The sequence below is a fragment of the Asterias amurensis genome, chromosome 4, assembly GCF_032118995.1.
Source record: "Asterias amurensis chromosome 4, ASM3211899v1".
Classification (NCBI taxonomy): domain Eukaryota; kingdom Metazoa; phylum Echinodermata; class Asteroidea; order Forcipulatida; family Asteriidae; genus Asterias; species Asterias amurensis.
The window spans coordinates 25,776,591-25,802,955 of NC_092651.1; the positions used below are offsets into that span (position 1 = coordinate 25,776,591).

At 38.9% G+C, this 26,365-nt stretch overlaps 1 protein-coding gene and 1 pseudogene across 1 annotated transcript; both read right to left on the reverse strand.

Moving 5' to 3' along the window:
• Positions 1 to 1,816: 1,816 nt before the first annotated feature.
• On the reverse strand, positions 1,817 to 13,277 carry LOC139936515 (paraneoplastic antigen Ma1 homolog; annotated as a pseudogene).
• A 145-nt stretch (positions 13,278 to 13,422) lies between these two features.
• LOC139936513 (PGAP2-interacting protein-like) lies at positions 13,423 to 26,365 on the reverse strand. The gene is made up of 14 exons (XM_071931344.1): positions 26,164 to 26,365; positions 24,274 to 24,586; positions 23,282 to 23,436; positions 22,525 to 22,705; positions 21,785 to 22,102; positions 21,021 to 21,181; positions 20,254 to 20,439; positions 19,911 to 20,046; positions 19,177 to 19,326; positions 18,649 to 18,705; positions 17,882 to 17,969; positions 17,364 to 17,425; positions 16,715 to 16,867; positions 13,423 to 15,786 (listed from the first exon to the last, which is right to left on the reverse strand). The coding sequence occupies exons 1-14, from the start codon at positions 26,363 to 26,365 to the stop codon at positions 15,639 to 15,641; spliced, it is 2,310 nt and encodes a 769-aa protein (XP_071787445.1). The 3' UTR covers positions 13,423 to 15,638.

Consider the following 26,365-nt stretch of genomic DNA (forward strand, 5'->3'; position numbering starts at 1 on the left):
GATATAGCTTCTGAGAGGTACCCCTGGCGCCACTGCCCTGGTAACTGCAGAAATCACCTCTCTGGCTTTGTATCCTTTCTGAAGGGCATCCTGTATCTTTCGAGCCAGACTGTTAAATGACAATTTATCTGGTTGACCCGATGTTCCAATCTGCCCCTGAATCTTTAGCTCCCTCCGTGCTAGGGTCACTGTGACCGCCGCTCTTGGTCTAACTGGAGGTCGGCAGGTTTCTCCTCCTCTTTCTTTGGTTGTAGCAGCCCATCAGAATTTTGAGTTGAGTCATTATGTCATCGTCGTCCAGTTCTTCCATCTCTCCACTGTCTAGGTGACGGTTTACCTGCCGAAACAGTGCTCGCCGGTCCTTTCCTTTCACTTCAACTTGTAAGTGCTCCAACACACTCACCTGCTGATCCTTGGTCAGGCCATACAGCGACACTTTCACATCTGCCTCTAGCTGCTCCCATGACCTAGTAGTTGCCATCTCTGCCGGCTAGTCTGGCACAAGCTTACTTTATCTCTTAAACTATGCTCCAACCTTCTTCGACATTCTTTTGACAACCCCTTCCTTACAAAATACAAGCCGCTAGTTGCAATGACTGCTGCATGGCCGTCATCTCACCGATTCGTAACTTTATCTCGAGAAGGGGTCCTTGTAAGGGTGCCAAAATGTACCAGGGTCTCAAGGTAAACCTGTGGCAAGGAAATATGAAGGCAATAGTTGGAGTCATTTTCTATCTTTCGGTTAAAACAAAGCATTTATTAGTAAAAGTGCCTTAATACAAATGCTTCACTGTTGTAAGAGAAAACCAGTAGTGTGTACATAAGTTAAACATTCTGCTTTCCTTAACCTAGGGAGCTTTTGCATATATCCACAATTAAATATCATTTTGATAATCATATTCATTGATGAAAACTACTTATACGGGTTACTTCAATACCTCTATAAATTTAGACCGTCACTTATTTTAACCGTTAACGCCTTCTGCTGGCAGTGACGCCCAGCAGTTTGTCCTGATAACAGTTATCTATAATATATTGGTTATGCCAAAAGTTGAACTTAATAATAATAGTTCCAACACTTTTTTCAATAATAAAACGCACCATGCAAAGCACTGCCAGGAATAGCAGATTCTTTAAAATGTAATATCAATACAACTACAAAATAGCAAAGCTCAGGAATGACATTATAAATATTTTATAATACCCCCCGAAAAAGTTTTTAATATTTGCCGTAAAAAAATATCTTGATGTTAGTGCCGACAAGTTTGACCAGAGCTGAGAGCGTCCACAAAATATTATTACTCAAAGTATATCCAGCACTGATGGTGGAAAATACTTTGCAAACAGAAATTCACCAAATATTGTAGGACTATGATGACGTCATAGACCTTTATAACCATGACCATCAAATTATACGTATCGGAAAACCCCTTACAACCAACTTTCCATCATAAATATGTTTAAATATAATTGTTATCAAAAATATGTTGAGATATAATTTTGGCGCACTTTGATTCAATTCTGACCCACTGTGCATTGGTGGGTGCTACACCCTAACAGGGACTTAATAATGATAATAAATAAACATTTATTTAGCACCTTATGCTTGGCTTCAAAGCGCTTTACAAATTTACAAAAAACAGCACCTACAGATCGCAGATAAGCAAACTTGCAGACAGGAATATATCTCTCTGTCCAGCATTCTGACTCCCCGTCCCCGCGGGCCTCGGTCAAACCCAAGTTCCGAAAATCCTACATTTTACGGCTTTTACAGCTTTAGTTGCACAGCAGTCTATCAATGTTGCCCTTATCCTCTTTAGGGTAACATTGTATCTCATCTTGAGCATCAGCCCCTTCCCCCCCCCCCCCCCCCCAGGTGAGCGTGATCAACCCTAATATTCAATTTGTATGTATAGTTGTCTGGAATGTGACATTGTGGAAAGCAAACTTTTTACTCGCACTAAGAAACCATTTGTTTGTGACATTGTGGAAAATCAAACTTTTTACACCAATTCCATCACACACTCTGAGAAACCATTTGTTTGTGACATTGTGGAAAGCAAACTTTTTTTGCAAACAATGTTTTCAAATTGATCATAAGTTTTATAGCAACTTGACACAAACTGAGAAACCATTTGTTTGTGACATTGTGGAAAGCAAACTTTTTGCAAACAATCTGTTTTCAAATTGATCATAAGTTTTGTAGAAACTTGACACCATCTGAGAAATCATTTGTTTGTGACATGGTGGAAAATCAAACTTTTTGCACGCATTCCATCACACAATCTGAGACACCATTTGTTTGTGACATTGTGGAAAACAAACTTTTTGTAAACAATCTGTTTTCAAATTGATCATAAGTTTTGTAGAAACTTGACACAAACTGAGAAACCATTTGTTTGTGACATTTCTGGAAAACAAAATTTTTGTAAACAATCTGTTTTCAAATTGATCATAAGTTTTATAGAAACTTGACACAAACTGAGAAACCATTTGTTTGTGACATTGTGGAAAGCAAACTTTTTACAAACAATCTGTCTTCAAATTGATCATAAGTTTTATAGAAACTTGCCACAATCTGAGAAACCATTTGTTTGTGAAATTGTGGAAAGCAAACTTTTTGCAAACAATCTGTTTTCAAATTGATCATAAGTTTTGGAGAAACTTGACACCATCTGAGAAATCATTTGTTTGTGACATGGTGGAAAATCAAACTTTTTGCACGCATTCCATCACACAATCTGAGAAACCATTTGTTTGTGACTTTGTGGAAAACAAACCTTTTGTAAACAATCTGTTTTCAAATAGATCATAAGTTTTATACAAACTTGACAAAAACTGAGAAACCATTTGTTTGTGACATTGTGGAAAACAAACTTTTGCAAACAATCTGTTTTCAAATTGATCATAAGTTTTGTAGAAACTTGACACAAACTGAGAAACCATTTGTTTGTGACATTGTGGAAAACAAACCTTTTGTAAACAATCTGTTTTCAAATTGATCATAAGTTTTATAGAAACTTGACACAAACTGAGAAACCATTTGTTTGTGACATTGTGGAAAACAAACCTTTTGTAAACAATCTGTTTTCAAATTGATCATAAGTTTTATAGCAACTTGACACAAACTGAGAAACCATTTGTTTGTGACATTGTGGAAAACAAACTTTTTGTAAACAATCTGTTTTCAAATTGATCATAAGTTTTATAGAAACGAGACACAAACTGAGAAACCATTTGTTTGTGACATTGTGGAAAGCAAATTTTTGACAAGCAGTCTGTTTTCAAATTGATCATAAGTTTTATAGAAACTTGACACAACCTGAGAAACCATTTGTTTGTGACATTGTGGAAAAGCAGACGGTATAAACTGTTTGATTCTAAACCAGAAGTGTAACTGGACTTAAATGTTTGTAGAATGATGTCAAGAAACGGCTGAAGTTTTGCTAGTTTGTTGCTTGGTACCTAGGGCCTACGAGGGGCGTGGTTGTTGCCAAGATGGAAGAAGCGCACGATGGATTGAAAACTATTACAAGGCCTAATTGATGGAAAGAAGTAGTTAATCAAAGTCTCTGTTGTAGACCAGTAAATGTGGTATTGAGGCAATCGTTTTTATCCCCATGGCAAGAAGGCATAATAATAAACCACATTTATAAGGCAAATTATAAATCACAGATTCCTTAACGTGCCTAACAACAATATTAAAAAAAAAACTGACCAATTAAAATATTGGATAATATTATGGTAACTGAAATTAAACGACATAAAAAGATTCTACTATATAAATATTAGCAGATATTAAAACATTTGAAACACAGGTCTAGATATAAACACATACAAACAGATATATTAAAAATACAATAAAAGATCAATCCCTCCAACATACATTGAATCAGGAGCAATTACACTCAATTATAAATAATTATAAATTGGCCTTTTAAGGGCACCACAGACAATATCTGAACATCACTGGCCTGTGCATCTCCTTAATGAGACGCCAGAGTTAGACTTTCCAGAAAAGGCCGAAAAAGACCTTTGTACTAATTAGTATTCAAACCGAGGTCACGCATGAAAAATCATGCCTACTCGCGCAGATAAATGACAAAGGAGACTTATTAAATCGAGTGTTCTGCGGGTGGACTGTATGGGACTGCATTGCCACTGACTCCAACAACTTGAAGGCCATCTAGGGGCAACTAAGGACAATGAGACAACTTCTGCTGGTAAAAAACTCTTCTGCCAAAAACATCACCTGTGAGCCGGTGCAATAATAAGTAGTCCCTTTTCTGCTAGTTCATGTTGTTTGGATTGAAGTGTAGGGGTATCGTGGAAATCATCGATAGTTACATTCCCTTTTTCTGCTAGAGTGGATGTTATAACTTGAACGTATTTGATCCCAATTCCTGGTAGGGTTGCAAGTTCTTTGGTCGAGGCTTTATTGAGGTTAATTGCCATGTTTATCGGGGGATCTCTACAAAAAAATGCTTACAAAACTACTTAGAAGCTGTTGTTTTTTGGCTGCAATTACAGCAATATTTGTCACTTTATGTACTGTCAATGCCCCTGTTGGAAATGACGCCCATCAGTTTGACCTGAATGACAGTACGTCGCAATTTGGCGGCTTGAAATTTTCTTGGACTTGTTTTGTCCAAAAAAGAAAATGGTTTTGCTCAATAAAACCAATAAAGGCACTGCATGGCTTAATGATACAACAGCTCCTATAATAACGTACACTACGTACGTAAAGTATAATAGCAATTACTCAAGTATGAAAATGAAATACATGTAAAAAAAAAAAAACTAAGAATAACAGGCTTAAATCAGAAAGCCTCGTTTCAAAGGTGACGCTTTCGGTAAGGTGTGAGAACGTTTGTGAATAATTGATTCTCTTTTTTTTTATTTTTATTTTTTTTTTTTTATTAGGCCGATAAAATGTTTCTATAGTGACAAGAATCAATTATTATAAAACTTCTCAGCGGTTTGATTTCTCAACGGACACAGAGAAATATATTTTCTTAAAACTCTAAACGTATTTCTTTCTCAACGGACGCAGAGCTAGAAATCAAATAATATAAAATTAGGATGTCCTATAAGTTTAATACTCGTCGCCAATGTTGTATTTACCTGAGTCTTCAAGGAAACGGAAAACAGGAAATAGACTGCACGCAGTTGATTGCTTCTCAAGACTGATGAGCAAACCACTTGGCAGCCCGGAAGGCGCCCAGTGGCACGCTCCAGTGGTTTAATGAATATGCATGACTATATTATGCAAGTATACTACAGTAGTAGGCATCGACATGGATGTCCGTCTACCTCAGCCATGACAATGGGCGGATATCCGACGAGATCACGGGGTAGCCCTTGGAGGGGGGTACCGCTCACTCTTCAGGGACCTTGCTACACATTGGCTGCGGGTCGTCCCCCTACTGGCAGTCACTGTCGTCTCCCGAGCTTGGAAGGTTACTCTTCTTACACCTAGATGCCATTTGCTGCTAGACTAAGCTGGCATCTATCTTGTTGGAACAGCCACCCATCATCATGTGACCAACCTGACCACAGTTAAAACAGATTGACGGCTGTCTTGCGTTCCGTGGCTTTGGCTTCGACCAGTGCGTCGGCTGAGCACCGGTAGGTCTGAAATGCTGGGGAGCTGAGTCTAAGGGCTTGGTAGTGAGACTGGGGATCTTCGCTCATTGGCCAGTTGTACCCACAGCTGTCGCAGTACACTTTACCCACTTTACCGCCCGTTTCTCCTCTTTCTCTTGTTCCCTCTATTCCTGTTGCCGGACTTCCATCAAGAGTGTAACGAAGTCAGGGGGGTCGGTCCGCTTCTTTAAGTCTAACTGAAGTAAGAGAGTCCATTGTACAGACAACCTCTTGAGAACTAATGATTCCTGACGTTGTCCACCCTCTTCACCGCAATTGCTCCGGCGTCCTCTACTCTAGTCAGAAGTTCCTGCAGTCAGGTCAAATAATCTGAGGAGCCTTTCTCTAGACCTCTGGTAACAGTCACAGAATTTGAGATACAGCTCATCCCCATCAGGCACTCTTCTGCTGAAGCACTCTTTCCCAGTGCCAACACAATGTTGCTCGCTTGGGGTAGGAGGGACTCTATCAAGCGACTAAGTTTCTCTGATTGTGAAACCCCAGCATCGTCTACCAACTGGCGTGCTGGCCGCTTCCAGCTCTCAAAATCAAATGCTCCACTTGGCATTTCTTGTGTATCACATAGCAGCACTTTCCAAGATGCAACGCTATCGCTTTCAGGTATTGCCCCATTCTCCATTCTGAAAGGTATCTAAAGTTCCATGAGACGTCTACTTGGAAATGAAAACACAAACCTTCTTAATTTTTTGTGTAAATCTTGAATTTGCAATCTTAGAAACCCTCTTCTGTAGCACTTTCCAAGATGCAACGATATCACTTCGGGAATTTCTCCATTCTCCATGCCGAGAGGTTTCTCAAGTTCCATGAGACAAACTACATGAAAACACAATTTTTTTTTTTTCTTGTGTAAATCTTGAATTTGCAATCTTAGAAACCCTCTTCTGTAGCACTTTCCAAGATGCAACGATATTACTTCGGGAACTTCTCCTTTCTCCATGCCGAGAGGTTTCTTATGTTCCATGAGACAAACTACATGAAAACACAAATCTTTTTTGTTTTCTTGTGTAAATCTTGAATTTACAATCTCAGAAACCATTTTTTGTAGCACTTTCCAAGATGCAACGATATCACTATCGAGAATTTCTCCATTCTCCATGCCGAGATGTTTCTTAAGATCCATGAGAAAACAGCTTGTTTGAGAATGAAAACACAAACAGTGGCACAAAGCGGTAGGGCTCAGCACCGCGGACTTTGACCGGGCCCTCGACCTCAACCTCGTCGTCGTTGGCATTGGACTCGTCGACTTCAGCAGACAGGTGTCAGATTAAGAATCACTATTATTATTATCACTAGTATTACTATTATCAGATGAACTTGGGCCAACCGACAGCAGTTCCCCCACAATGCTGTGTTCCTCCCATGAATCATTATCAGAAAGATTTTCCACAAAATTCTGCAAGTTCTCAATGTGTAATTCTACAACTACTTTATTTTGTAAATCTTATATTTGCACTCTTAGAAACCCTCTTTTGCAGCACTTTCCAAGATGCAACGATATCGCTATCGTGAATTTCTCCATTCTCCGTGCAGAGAGGTATCTCAAGTTCCCTGAGACAAACTACATGAGAATGAAAACACAAACCTTCTTCAATTACTTGAGGAAATCTTGAATTTGCAGTCTTAGAAACCATTTCTTGCAGCACTTTCCAAGATGCAACGATATTGCAATCGGGTATCGTTCCATTCTCCATTCCGAGAGGTATCTCAAAGTTCCATGAGACAAACTACATGAAAATCTTTGTTTGGTTTCTTGTGTACCACTTGAATTTACAATCTTAGAAACCCTCTTCTGTAGCACTTTCCAAGATGCAACGATATCGCTATCTTGTATTTCTCCATTCTCCATGCCAAGAGGTATCTCAAGTTCCCTGAGACAAACTACATGAGAATGAAAACACAAACCTTCAATTACTTGAGGAAATCTTGAACACAAACCTTCAATTACTTGAGGAAATCTTGAATTTGCAATCTTAGAAACCATTTCTTGCAGCACTTTCCAAGATGCAACGATATTGCAATCGGGTATTGTTCCATTCTTCATTCCAAGAGGTATCTCAAGTTCCTTGAGGCAAACTACATGAAAATCTTTGTTTGGTTTCTTGTGCAAATCTTGAATTTACAATCTTAGAAACCCTCTTCTGTAGCACTTTCCAAGATGCAACAATATCGCTATCGAGAAATCCTCCATTCTCCATGCCGAGAGGTATCACAAGTTCCTTGAGAAAAACTACATATGAGAATGAAAACACAAACAGTGGCACAACTGGCTCAAAGCGGTAGGGTTCAGCACCGCAGACTTCGACCGGGCCTTCGCAGTGACTCGCATCTTCAGCAGACAGGTTGTCAGAATCTCTATTATTACTTTTGCTAGTATTGCTATTACTATCGTTCGTGGCCTTGTCCTCATGAGAACTATCTGGGGTGCCTAACTCTTTGATGTTGCAGACACGCGTCTGGAAATCTGTTTCCCCCACCACATACTCTTCTAACTCAGTTTTAGCCTGTGCTTGTGTTAACATACACATTTCTTTGGCTAAAATCTCACCATAAGTATTGTCAAGATCATGTCCCAAAAGAACATCTCTTTGTAGGCCATCTATGGCTGCTACTAAAACTTGACCAGACACTACTGCACACTGCAGATTTACTAAAGCTAAAGGTACGGTCACTGGACCACCTATGCCTCTTACTGTGATATGCCTACTTGGCAAATAACATTGTGATGGTACCAGACTGGCTTTGACTGCAGTCCGAGTACATGCCGAGTCTCTCTAGATTCGGACTTGTTTACCTTCGAGTGTTCCCAGTAATACACACTTTTCCAACTGTATTTCTGCTGGGTCAAACATTTCATTGTCTGCCCCAGAGTCTACAGTAGTTTCACATCTGAGAACATTCTTAGGACTTACACCGTTGTATTGTGGCTTACTTTGCCCAGAGTTACTTTTCTCTGTTTTACACGATACACCAGAGCATGTCTGGCTACTACTACTACTTCTGCCCTGATTGTCATCAGACTTTATTTATTTTATTTATTTATTTTAATTCTTCGGACAAACAATAAAACAAGCAAAGGACAAAGTTTGACAAAATGAACTAATGTGTCCGTACTCTTTACACTTACAGTAATAACACTGTCTGTCACACATAGGACTTTGGCCTTACATGGCCGTTACTACTTTCACCACCTTTTGCTCACGGCTGACATAACTAAAATGTGGTGACTAAGATTCCAAAAATATGACAAACAAGACACAGTTGAATTTTTACAGTTCACTATATCCTTCTTTGCCTTTCTGTATTTCTTCCGAAGATCCTCAATTCTATCCTTCAAAGATTCCCATGTGTTGTATGGGCAATCTGGGAATCGCTCCACAAATGCTGATCGTATGATTGGTTCAGTTGAGTAACCCTCTCTCGTCTTCACTTCTCCTTCAAGTTGGTGAACTGTTGATGCTCCCTTCTCGGTGACATCATTCAAACCTCTCTCTGTGTCTGCCTCTCTTACAGTGTCTTGAGTTGAGAGAAGAATTTAGCAAACTGCTTGGAACCAAAGTTTGGTTAGCAGAGTTTTGAGAATGTGTTGTTGCTGATAATTTTTTTTTAAAGAGCACTAAAGCTTAGCAGAAACAGTTCCCGGCTACTTTTATTAAGGGGGTGAGTTGCTTAGTAATTATCCTTTTTTAAGCAGTATTTCAAGTTTTTAGCTCTGTGAGATTAGGCCGTTGTATGTAAGATCCTCAAAGCACTATAACCTTTGACCTTTCTTTGTTATACCTTGCATAGGCCGCTGTGGCTGTGATCAAACCAGCATACTTGCATGTGTGTATGCCCAACAAACCCACAGACATTGATAGGTCTTTTTTGGACCTCAATGAGGGCGCTATTTGATCTTGTAACGTCGTCATAGACCTGTACGCGCATAAGGCATGAATGAGGTGCATGTTGGTCTAGCTAGCGATCAAGTTTGTTCGTTGCTAGGCTAGCGTGCAATTAACTTGCGCAATGGGATTTTGCGAAAAAAAGGTCTATGTCATACATGTATACAAGGGTTCTATTAAATCTAATAAAGAGTCCGTCATGTAATTAGGCATAAAGTACTTATATGTGAAACTCCATGCCAAAACCAGGTATCCTCTTTCCAAGACTTAAAGGCTGTAGACACTATTGGTAATTACTCAAAATAATTATTAGCATAAAACCTTATTGGTAACGAGTAATGGGGAGAGGTTGATGGTATAAAACACTGAGAAACGGCTCCCTCATGAAGTAACGTAGTTTTCGAGAAAGAAGTAATTTTCCACGATTATGATTTTGAGACCTCAGACTTTCAAATTTAGAATTTGAGGTCTCGAAAGCAACCATTTAAAAGCACCCAACTTCGTGTTACAAGGGAATTTTTTCTTTCATTATTATCTCGCAAGTTCGACGACCAATTGAGCTCAAATTTTCACAGGTTTGTTATTTTATGCATATGTTGAGATACACCTAGTGAGAAGACTGGTCTTTGACAATTACCAATAGTGTCCACTGTCTTTAAAACTGGGTTTACTTGCTCAACAAATTGATGAGAATAAGAACTTTCAAGTATCATTCTGTAAATTCATCAATCATCTACACAGCAAAAGAAAGGATTTTATCTTTTTCATGACATCACATCACGTTGATAACATGGCTGATGTTTTTGTTGCCTTATTTTGTTTTGCCATTTTTACTTTTTCCAAGAGGTGCCTGGTTTTTGAGTTGGGCTTAACATCTTTGAGTGGTATTTATTTATAAATGTAAGTGATAATACTGTACCTAACCATTGCTGTCTTTAAAGAGAGGCTCAAAAGTAAAGTAGAGTTTTGTGATGCACTTATTTGTCCTCATGGAATTTTGGAACAAGTTACAAGTCTCTTACATCAAAATCAAGGTGTAAAACAGCATTTGATTTTGTACTCATTCATAGCTGAATTTGAAACCTGACTTCATTGAGGCTTGAAGTGGCCTTCAGGCCTTGTGTCTGGCGACTTGCATAATAAAAATTGAGGTCAAATTCTGTGCTGTTTTGATTGAATATCATCAAAGTTCTGCAATAAAAGGAAATTCTCTATACAAAAACATGCAGACCTTATTTGGATTTTGACAAAAACTGCACACAGTGGTGTTTTACATAATTTTAATGCAAGGGTTGTAAGGTTAGAGACTTTTTATTTTGTTTTCATCTGTATAGCCCTATCTATTGGAAATTGAGTGGATCACAAAACTGAATTTTACGTGAAGCCATTCTTGGACATAAAATCATGTCAATAACTTCATTTTCCAGAGAGCAATGTATTTCATCTTGCATGTTGTGTCTATGTTAATCCCTACAGATGAAAATAAAGCAGTAAACTATACAAATAGTGTGACATTTTATTTCAATAAATCAATTTCGTGTCCATTTGCAAATCGACATATACAAATATTACCAATGAAAATAAAAAATATCCACATTAGATTACAAACAATTACATAATTACATTTTGGTGAGTAACCATAAAGTAATTTAACATGATTTTTCACAGGTTTATTCACTAAAATTTGCATAATTATTTAACTTGTTCTCGTTACTACTATTATTCTAATCACAAAAATAAGGTAATTGTCCATAACTACTAAACAAAAACTTGAACAAACCCAAATAACCAATCACCCTTTATAGACCCTGCGGCTTGTACCAATATGCAAATAGCGGCCACAAACAGTCAAAAACCAAACTTACTTCCACTTAACCATATAAGGCCAAAGGTCATGTCCTGAAATGACATTTTCCAATGATTCCCATGTTATCATAGAATCTACAACTCAAAAGCAAAAACACATTTCTGTTTCTCCCTTGTTTTCCAGAATTCCTTCTCGAGTCAAAAATCAACAAATGTTGATGTACAAAATGAGTTGTCTTGGAAAGATTTCTTTAAATGTTATTGAAAATAATGTGCACAAAAAGTATCAAATGCCTATGGAAGATATTTATCATAGATAGTTTGGACTGAATACAAACCGCTGAGTTAAAACAAAAATAATAATACAATAAGTAAAGGTTTTTCTGGTGCTTTTTGTCACAAGTAAGCAGCCAATTTAAGCGTAATTCAATTCAAAATGATAACCGTAATCAATTTAGCAAGCAAACTGTTTGCTTGCATCATGCGATTAAAAACAGATAACCATTCCTTTCAACAATCTACAGAAATGGAATTTCAATTTGCTTTTTGTTGGTAATTTCTCTGCTGATCTGAATGCCGTTTTGTATGGTTAAAAAGAAGGACTTTATAAGTTGAATTGAATATAAAATGCTACATAAATTGCCATGCCTCCAAGTGAGATTGAATGACCCTGAAAAGGCAAAATACTGTTATTATGAATACAAGAAAGTGAAATAGGCTGCTTTTTTGCCAAAGATGACCATGAAAACCTACAGAACAACATTGTGACATCCTTGATATAAAAATCCAAACTTTCTTTATAAGAGAAATGTTTTCTCCACCATACAAATCTTTGATTTTCACTTCAGAATTTTTTTAATTAGTGTACATTATATGTACAGACAATCTTGCCCTATTACAGCGACACAAAATAAAGTTTAAACTCTATAAACAAAACATTCAAATTGTATTCATAAATACCTAAAACAGTTTATCCATTCTGATTGGTCGAGAAGGCATCGCATGGGGGTGTTTGAACGGATGATATAACACCAATAAAAGTGTTAAAACATGGGTGTGACACGCGAGCTTGCACCTGTGCTTATAAGACAGTTTCTTCATTCCTATTGGTCGAGAGCAACTGCTTGAACAGTTGTGCACATCGCGCGATACGCGCGACAAGCACAGCAATCTCCTTATAAGGAGTTGTTTACGCAAGGGTCTTACCGTTTCATAGCTGGAGGGGTGTTGTGTTGAAAAATCATTACAAAATTATAATTTTTGCATTTATTTTACTTTTTAACCAAAAAGTGTTTTATCCTTTTTGACCGAAAATGTATTTATGAATGGCAATCAAAGTGTGTTGAATCGGTTTTTTGTTATCCTAACACCAATCCTGTATAACACTTTTAAGTAATTTGTGAACAACATTTTAACTACATTTTTAATGGACTACAAATACACTGCACACCGAGGTATTAACTATAGTACACTTCTACTGTCCTGAACTAAACAAGTACAAACCTTTTTCTTAACATTCACGTAACGACATTTACTAATATTTTTGGTTTGACCCAACACCAATGTGTGGTAAAAACTGTATACTACATTTGTACTTAGGTGGGATGTGAAACCACGACCGCTGCCATTCTCGAGCAGGTATCTTAACCACTAGACCAAGGTCACCCTGTAAGCTCAAACAATTGTTGAGAACAGAAACATTTTGTTTAGCTAAAACAGGTTACCAGCCAAAATTTCATAACAGTCACATTGTTGCCACTGGTTCCCTACTCATTTTTTCGCCGAGTAAAGAAATTTACTAAGACAATACTTAATTGTTCAAGTCATTGTGAAGCCAGTGGTTAGCTTGGTAGTATTCGAACCCACCAGCTTGTGATTACTTGACCACAATGACCACTGAGCATTACTGTTGGTGGGAGGACATTTCCCATCCAGTAACTAGCAACAAGTATCACAAACAACATTTACGCAACTTTCCCAAGAATATTTGTGGCATTGAATTCTAACATTTGACCCAACCTACACGCGACACAACAATCGACAATAAATTGCACAATGAAAGCTGAACCACACAGCACCTCTGATGACTTACAAAATATAGTATAAACTTTGGTATGCTCTGTGAAAAAACTTTGTTCTAAAAGGAAAAGATTTTGAAGTTTGCCTTTTAGAGGACGAATGATAATTGTCAGCCCAGCCATTTCGTTGTGCATAACGTTGGAAGATTGAACATATAAATGTTCATTAGTTTTACACAGAACTTTGGTATAAAGATTGGCATGGTTAAAAAAACTCCCTTGAATCGATTTTGCTTGAAATGCAATAATTTTTTAGAAAAGAGTGAAGCAATGGAAGACTTTGGAATGCTAGGTGGCAGCTGACTTACCAGGTAAATTTCCATTGTTTATGTAGTTCTGGGCACACGCACATTACCAAGAACAATGGATTTTACCTGGTAAGTCTGCTGCCACCAAGCGTCCCAAAAGTCTCCCATTAGGTTTGAACTTGCAAGTCGAAAATCAGCAATATTTCAAAAGGTGAAAGCGTATAAAGGTTTTTTCCCCACTATTTTCTCATGACTATGACAGATTGAGCTTTAAATTTCACAGGTTTGTTATTTTCTGTTTGGCAGCATATAGCGCCACAGTACCTTATAAACCATTTCATGGTGATAAGTAAAAGGAGTAGGTCTCTGCTTCAAATAAAGTCCCACATCCCTTGCAGGAAAATACTGAATATTGAAGTGCCTTGAGCGTCACTGAGTGAAGCACATGAGTGTTATTAGTCCCCACCATTATTGTTGTATGTCGAGTTGCATTAAGTGCGGACTACAGTCTTTCACATTTACCAAGGTAGTTCCATCTAGTTTACACCGCCCTCCACAGAAAACCCCCACAAAAAATCCCTGTATAAAATTATTGACTTGAATTTTTTCAAGTCACAATACACTAAAGACAAACATGAATAACAAATAAAAGGTATTTGAAATCCTTTTTTGTCATTATTGCTCATACTACTATCCTCAAAAACACCCACTAATTTATTGCTACAATCATTTCTCTCAATTTATACTGCATCACACATTCCTTTAAAAGGGATAACACTATCATCGTAAAAGAATACATTTATTCTTTTTTTTTTCCAATAAACACACCACTTAAACTATATGTGGAAATTTCATCTGCTTTGGTGGTCTTACTTTTGACTAGACACCAAATAAGGTTCAATTCCCACGAGGTAATTTACAGGCAACTAGCTTAAGGCAGTCACCAAAAAGAAGAGGCAGTCACATTTTGATTTTCACAAAACTTTCTTTTGGTATTACAGGCCTTGAATTAAACTGAGGCACCCCACAGCAAAAGACCGATCCATTAAGCTCCGCCCCATTTTGTATTGACCAATCACAACCTATTGCACAACCAAAAGTCCGACACTATAAAGTCTGACTTGCGTGCGTGTATGCTCGGCGCGCGTGGCAGAGTTGTGCAGAATGGCATTGGAAAGGCTCACGTGTTCTTGCTCACAAGTGCGCCAGGGGCAGAGCCTAATGGATCGGTCTATTGTTGTGATGCCCTGTGCTTTTGCTGTGGTGCCATTTGCAAGGTTTCAATATAAGTGTAAATTCTCCTCATAGAAGTGCCCCATGCCAGAGGAACATTAATGTACCCCCGTTTTTAAAGACCTAACAATTTGATTTTAAACATGATTTTTATCCCCCCCCCAAAAAAAATACCAAAACAGTTTATGGCAACAAGTTTCTCATGTAGTATTTCAGACTGCAGAATTTTCTCTGGACAGTTGGTACCAAACTGGTACCATGAGATTAGAAAAGTTTCAAGATTTAGAATAAATTCTTATTTTTTATCGATAATAATATTTTTTTAAATAGATATTTCAGGGAAGCACGTTGCCTGAGCCCATTTTATTGAACCATGTGCGACCTTCCTGAAATGAGAGTTTTGGGGGTTTTCTTAATTTTAAAAATATTTTCACCATTTGTAACTCAACTCAACTAACACTGGTATTAATTAAGCTCAGTGGTTTCTTTCCCTGCCCTTTACATCTGTGGACCACGGTTCAAATCCCACCTCGGACCTGGAGCTTTGCATTTGGATCAGATTTTCGGTCCCTACCCCTTTTTTCCCAATTGAAGTTTCCTACATCTAAAACTGAACTTTTATTCTCAATTCCAACTCATTATTGGCGCTTCCGCTGTTGGACATGTAATGAAATAAACATAACAAAATTAAGCAAGATGATAATATGAATGTTGTTTCTTCCTTCTTAGATGGTAATACTCTCTGGACTATCCTTGGGCTTCCTTTCAGAGTTGTCTTTTGTAGTTTCGCTGCGGCGGTAAAAGTACTTAGGTGTGCCCATGTGATAATGTTGATCCTGTTTGTAGTAATGGCCGCCATAGTGGGAACCAAATCTGAAGAAAAGAAAAAAGACGAATCCATTTACTCGTCAAAGTTTGCCACATACATGAAATATCTCCATTGTAGTGGTTCTGGGGAAAAAAACTGGTGGTGTAACAACTCAAAGGTTTTCCATATGTGTTTGATATGCTCTAATTGTCCTTTGGAGAAAATTAAATTTTGTTGTGTTATTTGCAAAATCTTGGTTTTTTTTCCCCCTGGCTTTACCCAAAAACGTTATGACAACAGGGTGCCACATTAAAGCTACTCTCTTGTGAGAACAGTTTTTACAAAATTACTCCCAAAATTTCACCCTTCACTGCCACCAACTAGGTAGGGCAGGGATAATGTGTTTACTGTCAACTCTAACCATCAATAGATAGTTCCGGTTTAACATTACATGAAGTCCACATAAATGAGATTAATCTCCTCAAAGTGCTTACTCAAATAAAAACAGTTTTTGAAAGCTTGAATTTCTCATTTTGATTCTAGTCTCGTTAAATAACTTTCAGTCAGTCAAATTTGGAGCAACAAGCCCTGTCATTCCCCCTCCCCAACTTTGAGCATTGCTTTGTATACTCAACTCAAAACAATCCACAGGCATATTACTCAGGTTGGATTCGAACCCACAACCTTTGCCATTCTAGAGCAGATGTCTTATAACTGAGCGTGCCTGCTGGCTTAACACAGCTCACTGTGAAAGACAATCTACCTTCTGCACTACCGGCCAGGTTTCGAATTGAAGATACCCAAGCCTACATCCGTATGGACTGTAAAAGAGGTAAACCTGTTTCAGCCCTAGGAGTAGGTGGCAACGGCCTCTGGAAAAAAAATCATAGTGTGTCTGGCGACTTGCATAATTTTTTTTTTTTTTAAATACCCCCAAAAATCTGCTTTTTCTTCCCACTGGTCCTTTTTTAGCAACAGAGTGGTTCTACTTACGCATCAGGGAGCCATGCAGACTCATCTACTTCATGTTTATCTATCGTCACGGCGTCGTTATCCTTGTACTTCTTAGTTTCAGGGATGGTGAACTTAGCAATCTGTACCTCGGTATCGCTAAGGTCTCCTTTGGAAATCCGACCATATGATTCCCTGCGATCAAAATGCAATAAATATCACAACTCCTGTAAGTTCATTGGACTAAATCATGCATTTGTTATCACAATTTTTCAGCATTTTCTCGCAACTTCGAGGACCAATTGAGCCCAAAATTTTCACAGGCTTGTTATTTTATGCTTTTGATGGGATACACCAAGTGAGAACACTGGTCTTTGACAATTACCAAACGTGTACCTTCCCTTTAACTGTACAATAATTATCTTGATTGCTCCTATGTATATCATGTGCATGGGCCAAAAACACAACCAGCAGCCGATAACACAAAACGATAGGATTTACCCTATCTCGAGTTAGGATAAGTAACTCGCCCTAACTTAGGACGGGTTCAATACGTCCTAATGTCTATGGATACGGAACTTAACTCGTACTAAGTCCTAAAATTCAAATCGACAGCTGATCATCAACAGTGACTTCTGTGATCCATGCAAATTACCAAATTAAAAAAGCAGTAATCAAAATGAGATCGTACCTTATTAACCCCTTGTAGAAAATGTACTCACACCACCTGTTTTCATCAGTAGGGTCAATGTCCTGAAAAATAATCCAGATAATTTATTCCTCAACACAGAAAGACAGGCACAAAACCATAAAATAAAATATACAAACAAGTGAATCCAGTGCCTAACTTCATCTGCTTAACAGTGACCAAATTTTTCTGCTTACTTCGGCAGAAAAATTTGCTTAAACACTAGTTTGTTACACAGGCAAGTACGAAAATATGGCGGCCAGCTTGCGCAATCACCAAGAAGTTATATTGTCACGTCAGTCGCTTGCTTACAGAAAGCATGCCTTTTCCCGCGCTTACGATTTAATAGCACAATGAAATATAAATTACACAGTAAGCACAAAATATTCTGCTTTAACTTTGCTTAAAGGAAATGAAGCAATGAGAAGGATATCTACTAAACACACTGGGATAAATAAGGTTAAAGTTTGGAAGTTTCATTTGTTTAAAAAAAAGAGAGACATATTTTAACATAAACTCACCTTGAGTTTACCAAACCGAGTGAATTTTTTGTAGTCTCTGCTTTGGGGTTCAGAGGTCACGTATCCCATAAACACTGTGGGATTTGGGCTGTAATTGAAACAAAGAAAATCAATTCAAATAAAGATTTTGTACATTATTTAGTTTATTTACAATTTACAATTTGTACCAGCAAACAATAATTGTATGAAATAATAGGGCAGTGTCACATTTCGACCCTATCAGAGTCTTTCACCAAAACCACTTTGAGAAAGACTCTGCGAGGGAAGAGATATGAGGACCAGACCTTGTGCTTAATCTTTTTGTTAGGTAGCCCACAAGACCAGTACACTGTGCATTTTACTTTTCCCAGGAAGAGTTTTAGTAGCCCAGGTAAAAATAAAATGCCTTGTCATAATTTTGTCTTTCTGATGTTTTAACACTAGCAACCACAACCAGTTAAAAGGACAAATGAAGTTACATTTATAAATTCAAAAATAATTTAGCATATTTTAAACATTTGATATTCCCATCTGAACGTAGAGAAATCCAAGCATATTAAGCACATAGGTTGGCAAGTTTTCAGTAGCCCACAGGGCAAGTTGAGAAATGATGTTTTTCTAGCCCGTAGCAGTTTTTACTAGACAATGTATGCCAGGCTATTAGGTTAATAGTGAACTTAGAGGCCCTTAACTACTGCTGCAATTATACCATAGGTCAGTTTTGTAGGTGAGAAGTTCCTTATTTTGGAAATAAAAATTTTGAAAGAAGTCTGACGAACAAAAAGTACCTTCGTCTCGTGATGTTGGAAAGGACTTCCGCCTGCAACTTTCTGTCTTCATTGTCTCTGCAAAAAATCAATGAAATTATGTTATTAGACAAAAACAAAGCCATGTTTTGATCCCTGGAACTAGTTAATGGTGTTGTGGATCAAGTCATACTTTACAGAATGCCGAGGGTTGTGGGTTTGAACCCCTTACAAGGCTCTGGTGAATGTTTTTCATGCAGTCCTCATTAAGCACCAAGTATAGAGTGGATGATATTGAATGGTCAACCAGTAGGAGGGTTGACTGTGTACTGTGTAGATGGACTCACAGCATAATATCTCACTCCTGTCATAGTTTATCATTCAAAACCACAGTGGGCAGTATTGAATGGTCAGACAGTAGAAGGGTTTTAATGTAAATCAATAGTTTTCAATCCCTTTGGAGACAGCCTACATTTCTGAACAGGCATTAAGTTTTTGTTTTCACTAGAGAATGTTGCGGGGCTAGTGTTAAGGGTGAGCCCTGCTTAAGATGCAGAAGTTGATTCTTACTTGTAGTTGCCCATGTGAGATGTGACAAAATCCACCAAAGTACCGGAGATGTTGACAGTGATCTGGATCCCTGGCGCTAGCTCTCCTTCAGGAGACGGGAGGAGGTAGTGCTCGGAAGAGATGATGGGGTACTTAGACAAGAAGAGACTCCTGGAAGATTAGGGGGATGCGAGGATTCAGTATCAATAATAATAGATGATGCAAGAATTTAGGATGAGGCGAGGGGGATGTAAGAGGAAAAAGTGAGAGGAGAGAAGATGATAGGATACTAAGATAAGAGACTCCTGAAAGATAAGATGGACTCAGGATCGATAATTGATGACACAAGAGAGGAGTTGAGGATGAGGCGGGGGAGGGCATGTAGGAGGAGAAATGGAGACGATTGAAGATGATGGGGTTCTTGGATAAGAAGAGACTCCTGGAAGATAAAGATGGGGACGAGGATTCAGTATCAATAGTAATAGATGATGCAAGAGTTGAGGCAGGGGGGAGGGTGGGTAGGTGGAGAAATGGAGAAGAGAGGAGATGATGGGGTACTTTGATGAGAAGAGACTCCTGAAAGATAAAGGTGGAGGAGAGGATACAGTGTCAATAATAATAGATGATGCAAGAGTTGAGAATGAGGCGAGGAGGGAGGGTAGGAGGAGACATGGAGATGAGTGGGGTACTTGGATAAGAAGATAATCCTAAGACAGAAGGAGAGGAAAACCATTTTTTGTTTAAGATGGACTCACCCCCAGGTATGGTCTTTTGTAGCTGGCCCAAAGTCATCATACATGCCTAGTCTTTCACCAAGCCACATACTGATGTCATTCAATCCAAGGTATGGTTTGGATGCATCAGCTTCAAGTAAAGCTATAACATCAGCACCTGTCGATGATACAGAAAACGGCTGATGAGGGCTACTGCTCATCGTCTAAGAGTACAGTGTCATGAACCTACTTAATACTTCAATCATGCCTTGTGTGTGCAGCTTTCTGAGCAACTGCACTCAAGCTGTTGACTCCCCGAATGGAGGCAACACAAGCTTGTGTTCCACGAGGCACATTATTGAACCCTTGAGGTCCACCCTCTTACCTGAATCTTCCATCATTTTGGAAGCCCGTTCGAAGCTCGGCCATCCCTGGTTGTCATAGAGGAAATGTGCCGTCCACACCATCCCGGTAAACTGTCTTGGGTGTTCTCTGACGGTTTGTCTGTATTTCTCCGGATGGAATCGAGTCAAGAAACCTCCACAGCCCATCAAGAGGAGAAGAATAAGATCTGGTACGAGGAGTAAAGGAACATTGTTAGCTTCTGTAATGTATTAGGAGTTTATGTACGAGTATTATAATGGCTTCGGCAATGGCTATGGCTGGAAAGCCAAAAAGTCATTTTTAAAAAATGTGTCATTGCAGACAATGGATGTAGCCGTAGTAAAAGTCGCTTAAATGTAAAAGCTGATTGGGTTATCGAATTTTAAGTTCTAGAGTCATCAGGGTGTGGGTTCAAATCCTTGTAATGACAAGACACTAGACTATATGCTTCTCATCACCCAGTGGTAAATGGGTATCTGTGAGGGCAGAGATAGTTTTTGTGATTGACTTAGCTTGGTGTGCTACTTATTTGACAGCACTGGCTGTATGCTCCCAAGGGAGCTGAGATGGTATAAAATGGCCCAGTGACAGGAGGGTATTAATGTTGAAGCCTGATGAGGTACTGAGTGAGTGACCTGAAGCCACTATTATCATTATTATAATAAACGCTTTGGATGCGGGTTTGGGTGTCAGAGGTGTATGTAAATTGGTCTCACAAATCACCGAACAAAAATAAAAAAGGAACTGACTAAAACGACAACAACTTACATATCTTAGCATCTGCAAATATCTGGTATGTTCCTGTGCCGTCTAAGTTTGGGAAGGCGGTATGCTTACTGGACGGCTCTTCGTGGTCTTTCGACTTCCCAAAGAGTAAAGCTCTCAAAATGTTGAACATGACAAAGGCGGCTAGGAGGAGAGTCATTTCTCTACGATAATAAAACAGTTATCATCAAGAGTTACTTAAATGAGGGTAGATGTGGCATGTCGTGACTTAGTGCTTAAGCTCTGGTGTTTCTGATCAGCAGAGTGTGGGATTGAGTCCCAGTCTTGACACTTGTGACCTTCAGCGAGACACTTATTGCTTTGTCCTTCGGATGGGATGTAAAGCCGTACATCCTATATTTTGGTTTTGAAATGTTCAAGCATCCTGTACATTGATAAGAGAAAGGGTTGGCCCTGGTGTTTTCTGGTTGCGCCACAGCACCTTGTAAACCGTTGCATAGTGATATGTATAGGAAAAAAGGGTCTTATAGTTTGAGCATAGCTCTGCAAATTGTGTGCTTGGCACCAGTCAGAAATGGTGCAAGTGACAGGGACTGTTAACTGGTAACCTTAGTCTGATGAGCCTAATTTTGTTGATCTTAACTAGTTTTTGTGCCTGGACAGCTCTTTTAAATTGGGCATTATAGCCAGTTTTATACACACCTAATGTTATACCCTTCAAAATTGTCAAGTAACTACACCAGCACGACATCAAACGATAAACTGAGGTTTTTATAAGATCCCTGTCCCTCCAATTTGAAATTCACCTGGTGATCGCTCCACCGGGGACGAAATTAAACGCTGTCGTCCAAACACTGAACAGCATCTCAACGAGGTAGATGGCCATGGCGAAGGTCAGCGTCTTCGCCGGTGGGCAGCTGGTCAGACGGTCAATCATCTCAGGCCAGACGGACATGGTGTACATGGACAGGAGGAGACCACAGAAGAAGCCGAGGTAGGCCCCCAGGTAGTACAAACCGAGGAAACAGTGGACGCCGATGAACCAGGACCAGAGGAAGTTGGTCGGAAGACCCTTCTTGGAGGACAATAGGAGACCTGTGATGAGCTCCACAAAGACAGCAGCGCTGAGAGCGGGGAAGAAACAAAACAAGAATGAAGCTGTTTTTACTGCCAATTATGATTAATTACAAGGAACGTTTCACTTGGTCCCAGGTTCTGCAATGAGCTCCAAAAAAGACAGCGGCGCTGAGAGCGGTAAAATAACAAAACAAGAATGAATGAAATGTTTTACTGCCAATTATGATTAACTACAAGGAATGGTTCACTCGGTCCCAGTTCCTGTGATGAGCTCCACAAAGACAGCGGCGCTGAGAGCGGAGAAGAAACAAAACAAGAATGAAGCTAGGTTTATAAACCCCTTGCTCATGCCGTCACACTTAGTGTTAAAGTGAAACACCAAGTGACAATACTGGTCTTAGACAACTACCAATCAGGTCCAGTGCCTTTAAAAATAGTGGGAGAGAAACAAAACAACTGCAATATTTACCTTCCGGGAAATGGATGAGGGCCAGGGTAGGGTGATCCTTTGATGGTCCATCGACATAGCACAGACACCTCACCAAAGAGCCATTGAGTAAGGAATAGAAGACTCCCAAAACCCATTGCTGTACGCCTCCAGGAGGCAGCCAGCTCGGGGTCATGGCCGGCTTGAGGCTCTGGGTATTCCACTGGAAGGAAAGATAGTGTGGAAGATTATTCGATTACACATCCAGTAGCACAATAACACAATGAATAGGAAATGAGAAGTCTGAAGAAGTGGTTAGTTTTAGATGTGGGAGGAGACCCCAACGGGGAAAACCCCATGCAATCAGGTAGGGACTGAAAACCTAACCCCCACTGCAAGGCTCCGATCTGTGATGGGATTTGAACCAGGGTCCACAGAGGTCAAAGGCAGGGAGAGTAACCACTGAGCAAACCTGATCTGAAACGGCATGCTACAAGAGAAGCTGCAATTTTTTTAAATTTGATTTAATTTCAATGAAACTTGGAACTAAAATGTGCCTGCATTTTGATGTTTTGAATGCATCTACACAGTACACAGTCAACCCTCCCACTGTCTGACTGTTCAATATTAACCACTGGTGATTGATAAACCCATAGGGTAAGGTGATAATAGGTCATCCAGATTGAAAAAAGGAGAGGGGTGACAAATACACAAAAGGTCGATATAAAACATGGGTGTTAGAAAAAACAACAACAATTATCTGACAACAAAATGAAGCATGTAAAACTAAAAACCTTACCTGCGGTAAATCTATCCAGAGTGGCGAGGACTCCTAGAGCAATAATGACAGAGTTACTAGTGGGATCACTCCATGTTGGATTAATGGACACGTACCAAATCCTGGATGTTAGTAACGCTATGAAACCAACCATCAAACCCCAGAAAGAGGCAGACCTACAGTGGAGAAGAAACGAAAGCAAATAGGTTGAACTGAACTTGATTGACACCGGAAACTTTTCAATTGATGCGTTAATCGCTTTGGGTGATGATTAAAGACACTGGACACTATTGTCTTCTCACTTGGAGTATCTTAACATATGCATAAAATAACAAACCTGTGAACATTTGAGCTAAATTGGTCTTTTAAGTTGCGAGATAAAAATGAAAGAAAAAACACCCTTGGCACACGAAGTTGTGTGCTTTCAGATGCTTGATTTCGAGACCGCAAAATCTAATTCTGAGGTCTCGAAATCAAATTCGTGAAAAAATGCTTCTTTCTCGAAAACTACATCACTTCAGAGGGAGCCGTTTCTCAAAATGTTTTATACTATCAACCTCTCCCCATTACTAAAGTTTTATGCTAATAATTATTTTGAGTTTTTACCAACAGTGTCAACTGCCTTTAAGAGAATTACTTTGTTTGGTTTTACCCGGTAATCAGAATCATGAAATTGGGCCAAGAACAGGCTTGAATTTAGGGTAAAAATCCACAAGACTGCAGGGCTTGAAGAAAACTCCTGTACAAGACCAGAATCTTAATGACTGACAAAACCTTTCTACAAAGTAGCATGAAAATGGTCTTACATGTATTTGAATTTATAGGCACTACATATAAGAGAAAAACTATTTCATTTGTCTTGCGTAAAAATACATATTTATTCAAATGGAAAACACAAGACCACTGAGTTTACTGGCCAGGATTATGAGTTTACTGGCCAGGGGCTAAAGATTTTGACTTGGGGCCTGCGGTCCAGTGTAAAATTTAAGCCCTGAATTGGGTTAAATACTTACCGTTGGTGAAGAGATTTATTCCACAATGTCCCACACAGAAGCAACATTGCAGCCCCATTTCCCAGCGTTAGGATGTGCAATCTCTGCAGCGTGGTCGACGCCTGAAACGAGCCAACACTGGCCACGCATAGCGCCCTTAAGATAAACATCCCACGTTTAGATTGGACGGCGTTGTGAATCCTACTGCTGAAACAGAGTAGAGGCAGGAACCAGACCGCTGCATAGGCTTCATAACCAGTAACTTGTAGCTGGTTGAGGGGGTAGAACCAGATCATTGGGGCGAAGCCATGGAACAGCGACCAAAAAATGTATCCTGGAAAAGTAGTAAACATAAATTCAGAGAAAATTACAACAACACGAACAAGAGAAACCAATTTTATACTATAGCCAAGTAACCAGGGGTCAATTTCAAACTAGAGTAATTATAGGGAATGGTACATAACAGTTACGCAATAAATCAATAGGGCGTGACCGCTGGCAAAAAAAACACCCTTAGTTGCAAAATTTTGAGTGGAGAAAAGCTCAGCTGAAGACTTCTTATTTGAGTGACAAATTACCTGTTTTTGTTTTAAAACAATGTTCATTTTTTGCACAATGTTTTATAATAACAACAGCGAGCAATTGCTCATTACCAAGTAAGTTTTTCTGCTAAAAATTATTTATTTTGAGTAATTAATTAGCAATACTGTCCAGTAATGTAGACACCTTTGGTAATTGTCAAAGACCAGCAGTATTCTCACTTGGTGTATCCCGAAATACACGTACATGTCTGCATCAAATAACCAACCTGTGAAACTTTGTGCTCGATTGGTCATCAAAGTTGTAAGAGAATAATCAAAAATAAATAAAAAACACTTGTTGCACAATTTTGTGTGCTTTCAGATGCACAATGAAAAGCTTCAGCTGAAGTCTGTATATTGGTTGAGTGAGAAATTACCTCTTTCTCCACAACTACATTACTTGAGAGGGAGTCGTTTTTCACATTGTTTTATACTAAACAAAAACAACTCTTGATTGCCCCATTAACAAGTAAGTTTTTATTCTAATAATTATTTTCAGTATTTACCAATAGTGTCCAGTGGCTTTAAACCTATTGTGTTAAGAGTAAATTGCCAGGTAAGAATGTTCACTATCTTGATTGGATTTTTACGAGTGTCATCAAGATGACATAACAGCCTTGGCAGGTCTTTTATGCATCAGCAATAAACTAATAAAGCCAATGTACCGTGACTCATTCTGTCCTTTAAAAACAGGTGCCTGAGGAATGCATTATTGAATTACACTTTACTCATGGCAATAATTGCAGGCAAGGTCTCTCTCGTTAAATTGAGGTGTGGTTTATTATGTTTTTTCTTTATTCGTTTTTTGCTTACTATACTTGGCTTTTGGGCCATTTCAAAGGCTTTGATCCTTTCAATTCTACAGTCTTCAATTGACTTCCTGAGTGCCAATGGGTATGTGATACAAATTATGACGTCGTTGTCAGACACGAAGCAGGGCTGTTTTAGTGTTTTGTGTTTTCGCAGTGAATGTTTCACAGGATTTCAGCACTGCACAAGTCAATCGATGCGAATTATTTGCTGCAAGTTTGTGACGTCAACATTTGTATTGCATATCAACCGGGCAAAATGTAAACCAAAATTGCCACAGTCGTAGTGCTTTTCAATGACAATACTTCTTCTTTTTTATCGATTTTTTTTACGATTCAATAAAAGGATTCCTTAAGAAAAAAAGTATCTAGAATTTTGTTGAGGATGGCGGTTCAAAACTACAAAACTAAAATTTTTTATTATTTTGTGCAACCACAAAACAAATTAGCGAACAGCGCCCTCACTTTACTCACTGGCAACAACAAAAAACACTGACCGCAGGCGCAACTCACTGACTCACCCAAAATCGATTCCGAGAACACTTCTCTCAGAAAGCTTCGTGGGAAGACACGCATCCTTCGCGTTTCGACGGTCTCAGGGTTAGAGTCCGGGAGTTCCTTTTTCTCCTCATCACTGTCAATGTCTTCTTGCTCCATTTCTTCCGAAGGTGTTTCTTTCTCAACTTCTTTTGCACGTTTCGATGCGCTCCTGGTAGTCGCCAT